Source organism: Parus major, chromosome 27 (genome assembly GCF_001522545.3).
Source record: "Parus major isolate Abel chromosome 27, Parus_major1.1, whole genome shotgun sequence".
Classification (NCBI taxonomy): domain Eukaryota; kingdom Metazoa; phylum Chordata; class Aves; order Passeriformes; family Paridae; genus Parus; species Parus major.
The window spans coordinates 2571939-2579828 of record NC_031796.1 but is presented as its reverse complement, the minus strand read 5'-3'; the positions used below and the strand labels follow the sequence as shown (position 1 = coordinate 2579828).

The 7890-nt window shown below is 50.6% G+C and overlaps 1 protein-coding gene across 1 annotated transcript in view; it reads left to right on the top strand.

The window, feature by feature from the left end:
* The first annotated feature begins 70 nt into the window (after positions 1 to 70).
* The window catches only part of WNT9B (Wnt family member 9B), an 18988-nt gene continuing 11168 nt past the window's right edge, over positions 71 to 7890 (top strand). Inside the window, exons 1-2 of the mRNA XM_033520019.1 lie at positions 71 to 224; positions 7486 to 7516. Of these exons, the coding sequence (XP_033375910.1) occupies positions 71 to 224; positions 7486 to 7516 (185 nt within the window). The remainder of the gene's footprint in view (positions 225 to 7485; positions 7517 to 7890) is intronic.

Below are 7890 nucleotides of genomic sequence, written 5' to 3'. Positions count from 1 at the left end.
CCCGCCTCCCGCTTAAAGAGCCGCGGCGCCGGGCGGCCCGCAGCGAGCTGGGACCGGCACCGCCCGCACCATGCGCTCCGCCGCCAAACTCAGCCGCATCCTCCTCCTCCTCCTCCTCCTCCTGCCGCCACCGCCCGCCGCCGCCTACTTCGGGTCAGCACCGCCCGCGGGGACCGGCCCCGGCACCGCCTTCGAGCCGGGGACCCGGGGGGAGCCGAGGGTCCGTGGGGCGGCACCGGGAGCCGGGGACGGGGGAAGGAGCGTCCGTGGGGCAGCTCGGGGTGTCCGTGGGGCAGCTCGGGGTGTCCGTGGGGCAGCTCGGGGTGTCCGTGGGGCAGCTCGGGGTGTCCGTGGGGCAGCGCCGGGACCCGGGGAGGAGCACGAGCGTCCTTTGGGACAGCCCGGGAGGGAATGCGGAGAGTCCTTTGGGACAGCCCGGGGCTGTGGGAGCGCAGCCCGCCGTGGATGCTCTGCCCCGGTCCCCGGGCACGTCCCCATCGCTGCCAGGGGGTCCCGGCCGAGCCGCGCACCTGCAGCGCCCGGAGCATCCCCCGCACCGCCCCGGGCACCGCGGGACCGTCCCGGCCGGGCCAGGCGGGGCACGGGCTGCGGGAAGGGGACAGAGGGGACCAGGGGAGGATCAACCTCCCCTGCAAGAGCGGGATGAGAAAACGGGTGGGAGATTCTGTGGGCTGGGAGGAAAACTGGATTATAGCCCTGAGGTGTGCTCCGGGTCTGCTCAGGGTGGGAATGAGCCCCGGCAGTGGCTGGCATTGATCGCGCCCTGCAGGCTGCTTTTCTGGGGAGAAGGTGGGAGGATGGGGCTGGCACAGGGAGCCAGGGCTCAGCGGGAAGGGATGGGGGGACACGAAGGTGCTGCGGGGCTCCAGGGCTTAAAGCCAGCCCAGGGACAGAGGCAGAGCTGCTGCTCCAGCCCGGGACACTGCAGGATCAGAATCACTTGGGCACAGCTGTCCCTGGGTTTGTGCCTTCCCCTCACGTTTTGGTTTGCTTGGGATAAAGGCAAAGATGGGTTTGTAACAGGCTGGGTCAAGGCAGAATTTCCCATGCAGAATGTTCTGGGGGGTTTTGTTTTCTGTGGGAGCTGCTCCTCAGGCAGCATTTCCAGACTCATGGCAAGCACAGCACATATCAGTGAGGGTAGAACAGACACGGGCATTTGTAATTCAGTGATTGTAGCACTCAGGACTGGTCTGTGCTGCCTTGCACACGTGGAGGCTCCTGTTCCCTCTCCACTGACCCTCCCACCACTTGCCTGACTCTTCTTTCCACGTTTGCTGGGAAGTGTCTGCTGGCTTGGCACTTCTCACCTAGGACACAGCTGGTATTTCATTCCTGCTGCAAAACTTCCTAAAATCAGCTGGATTTTAAATTTATTAATTGTGTCCTTCAGCCTAATTGACACCTAAGTCCCTGCTGAGGGGGGCTCCCCTTTCCCAGTCTCTCTGGGCTCGTGTCAGCACTCACTCCATGAAGGGCTTGGGCTGCAGGGAGAGTTTGGCTTTCCAGCCACGGGGATGTGCATGTGGCTGTGCCAGGGGAAGTGAACAAAACTGTGCTGCCCTTCCAGATAACAACACAGAGCTGTCACTGACAGCTGAAGCTGGACTCTGTTAGAGCAACCTGAGTGATGCTTTGCTCTGTGTCGATGATTTATTTGGTACAAGTGACTTTCTGGGCACATGGAATCTGTGTGTGCTGCCTCTTGACCATGCTCAGCTCAGCAGCTGAGGCTGTAGGTTCAATTTTCAGTGGGGTTTTTTTCCCCTCGAGGGGTCTGACACAGGTGTGTCCTGTGTATTCTCACCTCTTCACCTGAAAATCAAAAGAAGGAACCCAAGTCTAAGAAGTCAGTGAGTTTGGTGGTGATGAGCAGGGTGATACATGGGTGCTTTCAGATACAAAATTGAGTTGATAGACTCGAGAGGAACTTGAGTATTTTAGAAGTGAATGTTTGATGTGGCTTGGTTTAGGAGAAAACCAGTCTCAAACTATTACTGAACTGGAGGGGACTGGGGACCCTGGGTCAGTGGTCTGCTTCTGCATTTAGCCAAAGAGGACACCTAAACCTGTGAGCCAAATAGTGCCTTTCTAAACACTTAATGGAGAAAATCTGGAAAGATGGAAGGACAGGTGAAGGAGGCTTTTGGTAGCAACATGGTCACCAAGGACCTGAGCCTTTTCTGCTGTGGATGTAGCAAAGGAGAAGTGTTTGGTTCAAAGGGTGAAGGAAATGCCAAGTTTGATCCCATCAGGGCAAAGGAAAAGCATGAAGTGTATGGGATAGTCCAGCAAAAACAGTCCAAGGGCCTGGCAAAGATGCAGCTCACCTTTAAATACAGAAAACAGTTTTGCCAGAGAGAGCACAGCATCGTAATGGATAAATTCAGAGCAACCCAGAATGGGTTGGGTTAGAAGGGACCTTTAAAGTCACCCAGTCCCACCCTCTGCAATGGGCAGGGACACCTCCCACTGTCCCAGGCTGCTCCAGCCCCAATGTCCAGCCTGGCCTTGGGCACTGCCAGGGATCCAGGGGCAGCCCCAGCTGCTCTGGGCACCCTGTGCCAGGGCCTGCCCACCCTGCCAGGGAACAATCCCTGCCCAATATCCCATCCAGCCCTGCCCTCTGCCACTGGGAAGCAATTTTTGTATTATGGTTTTAGGACAAAGGGGATGTATTTTAAATGACAGCAGCTGTGGGCAGAGCTCCCACCCCATTCCCAGTACCTGGAGCTGTTGGCTCACTGGTGTCTGTGCACTGGCTGTGCTTGAGCAGATCCTGAACTCCTGCTGCTGGGTCCACAGGGGGGAAATTAAAACCTGCCTTTAGGAGAGGGAGAGAAAACAAGCTGTGTGTGAAAGGTGGCCTGGCTGTTGCTGGGGCTGTGTTGGGCTTGCTTGGCTCTCTGGATGAAGGAATCCAGGAGTGTCCAGTGTCCTCACCTCCTGACTCCCTTTGTGCTGTTTTTTCTCCCACCTTTGCTTCAATCCTCCCCCACCCTGCAGCTTCCTGTAAAGCATTCCCTCCTTTTTAATGTTTTTCCTCTCAGGATGTTCAGCTCCTCAGGTGCTGGGAATGTCTCCAGACCTCATTAAAGGCTCTAAGCCTCCTGTTGTCTCCTTGTTCATGTTTCACAAGGAAAAAAGGCATTCAGGATGTGCTGGAGGGCAAAGAACTTCTCCCAGGGCAGAATCCAGAACAGATCTACCCCAGGCAGGAGGTTGGTGGGAAGGTGGAAGTACCAAACCTGATCAAAGCCTTCTCCTGGGGAGGCCTCTCTGGAACAGGCTGGGACGTGTCTCCTCCACGGGCCAGGCTGGCCCCTGCTCCATGGGCAGATTTCTTTATAACTCATCCTGGAATAGCTGTGGTGGGATCTCACAGGATGTGCTGCCTGCTCACAGCTTCCCAGCTCCTCCTGCCTGCCCATGCCCTCTGTATTTAGTGCTGGTTCTGCTCCACCAAACCAGTGGCACAAGTTCTGCTCATCTCCTGATGGAAGGAATTTTTGGGGCTGTTAGAGGATAAAAACAGCACGTGGCTTGCAGGGCTATTGAAGCTGGGCCTTGCATAGTTTCGGAAACAGCATCAAATGACACCTTAAAGTAAATATCATCATCCCTAACATAGCTGTCCTCACATCTCCTGTGTCCTTCTGGAGATGCCCAGTGAGCCTTGGTTCCCATTAGCCCAGTTGCCCACATTCCATTATTTTCCTTGGTAAACATCTTATTGCAGCATTTCCCTGATAAATCTAATGCCCCAAGTGCACCTCAAACAGTGACTCTGGTGTCCAGTTCTGAGTGCTCCTGGAAAGGTTTCTGGGGATGTTTTTCCTCCTGTTGAGCTGATAATTAAATGCTGATATTATTTACAGGCTGCATCCTTGCTCCTCAAAGGACAAATCCTCCTTCAGGAAGGTTTGCTACAGCATCATTGTTGTCACTGTCAGTCACACAGAATATTTGGGTATTGTATTAAAAAAGAGAGAGAAAGAGTAGAAATGGAGAGGGAAGGAAATTTTCAGCTGGGATTTTGGGAAGACTGAGGATGGAGTCTGTGGTGGAGCAGCAGAGGGGCTGTGGGGCTGCAGAGAGAAAGGCTTTTCATGGATGTTTTTTGATTCTCTTCAGCTCCCAGACTCTTTAGTCACTACCTCAGTGCAGCACAGGTTCTAAAAACCCATCCCACTGGGTGCTGAGTGTTTCATGCCAGGAATGCTCTGGGAAATGTGGCCAGTCTGGACTTAGACTGAAAATCTGCTCTCCCCTGGAATGAGTGCCCAGTTATTGCCCTGGGCTGGGATCAACCCTGGAGCTGCCCTAGAATTGGGATCCACATGGAGATATTTCATGTGGCTGAGCTGGGAGGTGGAAGGAGCCAAACCAAGGATGTGCAGACTGTGGGAGCCCAGAGCAGGTGAGGATGGAGAGCCCTGTGCAGGAGGCTGACCTGGTTACTGCCTCTCCTCCCAAACCAGCAGCTCTTCTGCTGCAGGAATTTTATATCCTGTTCTCTGTGGAACTTCAGAATTCTTTGTAAAAAATGAGTCTGGGCCTGGACACATCATCTGTTACTGCTCCCAGGCAGGGCTTGCAGCAAACAGCAAACAATCCATCTCACAGGATTCTGACTCACAATGTCGTGTGAACTCATCTGAGGTTTAATTCAAGCTTTTTCTCTTTGTGAGGAGCAGAAACTTGATAGAAAACCTGGGGGATAACAGGTATAGAGACACCTGCCCCAGGGGCTGAAATGACAGCTCTGATGGAGGAAAGTAAAAAGCTTTGATATCAGCTGTTAAATCTCAATATTGATTATTGAGATTTATAGTTTAGATGCTCTGGGGATTTCTGCCACCTCCTTTGCAGGCAGAGGGGGCACAAAGCAGAGGAACCATCCTGATTCACAGCAGTGCAACACTCACAGGCCATCCTTTCTCCAGGGACAAACAGGGAGGATTAAATTGTGCTGTTTCTGACAGGATGAAAACTCTGTTTGACAGAGCTGCTGGGGACAGAGGAGGAGAGCTGGGACCTTGGTTCGATCTGTCATGTCCCACATTCTCTCAGCCTTTCCTGAAGGCTTCTCACAGCTCTCCATGGGGTGTAGATATTCCTGTGGAACATGAAAGGCCCCTGAAATCAGATATGGAGTCCTGTTGTGGGCTGCTTTGATTTTCTCCTTGCTTGGGAGAGGTAGGAAAGGCATATTTTTACTGGTTTTTAAGACCTTTCAGATCCAGAGGACATTGGGCATTGCACAGGAACAGGCTCTCATTAAAAGTCTCTTAAGCATGGAATGTGGCTGGAAGGAGATTAAAGGAAATAGATGAATTTAGCAAAGTGCTTAGACAGAAAAGGAGAGAGAAATAAAGTTGGAGATCCTTATTGTTCTTTCAGATTGCGAGCAGGTGTGCATTAATTCAAAGAGTTCACTTTCTTTGCTGTATGATCTGTAGATAATAAACTCTAAATCATCTAAAACGATGCAGTTTTCCTGACTGCAAATATCTGCATATTTTATATTTAATCTTGTACAAATGTTTGCATACTCTGATCTTGATCAGATGCTGTTGGCTCTGCCCTGATAAAATACAGTTGTGGTGGGAGCCTGCAAAGGCTCCACTCACAGGGGAAACTCTGTGGCTGTGCTGGCTCCAAGAGTGGCTTCTGCTCCCACTGGCACCTGCATGGCCCTGGGCACCTCCTTGAATTCCTCTGCTGCTTGTCTGAATTGAAAGTTGTGTGAGAGATGAGTTCTGGGAGCTGTGTCTGTGTCTGACTGTGAGACTCCTGATCCTGGGAGCCTCAAACACAGTGGTGGGATTATTTTTATCATTATATCATTATTTCCTGCTGACATTGCCCTGCCTCAGGTGACAAGTGTGAGAGTTTGCACAAGGGAGACTCACAGAAAGGTGTGTTCTGGATAGCTTCAGTCACCTGGATTAACCAATTTACTGCTTATTCCATTAGCTGTGTTCTGTCTGTCTGGTTATTTCTGACCTCCTTTTTTAGAGAAAAGACAAGTTACTCCATGTGTTGTAACTTCAGAAATTCAACAACAACAACAATAACAACAACAACAACAACAACAACAACAAACAACAACAACAACAATAACAATAATAATAATTTTAAAAAATATTAAGTGGGTTTTCCTGTGCAACAAACTATCTGTGTAGGATGCTGAATTACCTCTTTCAGAATTTAAAGTGTTGCTGGATCCAGTTTTAGGAAGTGTTTTTCTCATGAAGCTTTTGCTTTGAATGATGAAAATGATGAATTAGACTCGGTATCTCTGTGTGTGGTCCCAGGCTGTATTTGCTGTGCACCATTGAGATTGCTCTAGAAATGTAATCAAATTCCTCAGAGGTTTTTATGATGCTTTTCTTCTACAAATATTAATGCCCAGCCTGATTCAGAGCCTGGAGAATGGCAATTCCACCTTCTTCCAAATCCCACTGGCCACTGGTGGGCCAAAGGAATTCCTTGAGATAATCCCTGCCCAGCACTGGAAAACTCAGGACAAAGTTGATGTGGCTTCACCACCTTCAGCAGCACTGGATAGTAACAAATGTGGAGATAAAAGCATGAACAGAAGTTGGGTGGAAGACTGAGATGCTCCCTCAGAATCTTTTCCAGCTTCTGGCAGTCTGTGCATCCAGAATTTCCTGTCTCAAAGTATCTTTGTGTTTCATGGTGCCTTTATGACTTTGTGTTCCATGGTTTGTATGAATATACAGCTGCTTCAGCATTCCTTGTACCCTGCATTGAGAAGGGCTGCAAGTTTAACTACAGCCTCATTTATTTAAAGTCTAAAAATTAATAAATTATCACAACTCCCCCTGATTCTTTGATTTTAGAGATCAGAATAATCTCTATTCACTTGGAGGCCAGTCCTGCTTCCACAACTCTGTGTTTTCCTACTGTCCTTCCTTCTCCTGGTGGGAATTGTGGAAGGCATCCAGCCCATCTTACACAGGTTATTTTGGAAATCTGTCACCTGTACATGTCCAAGCTGACAGTGACATCTGGATTGTCCTTGCTCTGTGTGTGCAGTGACTCCTTCAGGTTTAAGATGCCTGACCACTTTCCACAGAATTTCTGTTGACTCCTCTCCACTGCTCTGTATTTAACCTTTGCCCACCAATTCTACTCTGGTTTTAGAGTTTCTCTGACCTTGTCCAGGACAGCTCATCCCTGGCTTGTGTCATTCATCAGATCTCTTGTAAATCCTGAAGATCTTTTGCCACCTTTTCTCTGCACCATGTTCTCCTTCCTGACTCAGCACCTGGATGTGAATCAGACACCCCTGGGCTACAGAAAACTTCACAGCCTTGGCTTTACAGCTGCCACTTGGAATTCATCAACCCTCCCAACAAACCTGGGGGAGCTCAACAGCCTTTCATGAAACTGTGTCTGCTCAAGGGCTGAATTTCTGACTTTACATTCACCCAGTGGCTCTTGCTTTGCACTGCCTGCTCTCTCTGTCCCCCAGAAGGGATTCATGGATTTTTGGCCAATGTGTGGGCCCTTGGGATGAGCATGTGGAATGGCAAGAACAAACAGTGAGCAGTTATCCTGCAGTTCTGGTTTTTAACCAGTTAAGGTCATACCCTGGGACTGCTCTGGAGTCACTGAGCCTCTGCCCTGAGCTCCTGCTGCTTCTGAACCCCTGGGAAAGGGAAGGGCTCAGGGCTGATCACACCTTTCCTGGGAAGGGTGATGAGTGGTCTAAGGCGTCAGTGAACCCACTGCTGCCTTCTGGAATACCTGACAAGGGATTAAAGATGTTTTAGCTGGGATGGAGGATGCTAAAATGAGGATGGGGACTGGCAAGAGGGGATTTTGGGGAGGTAGGAT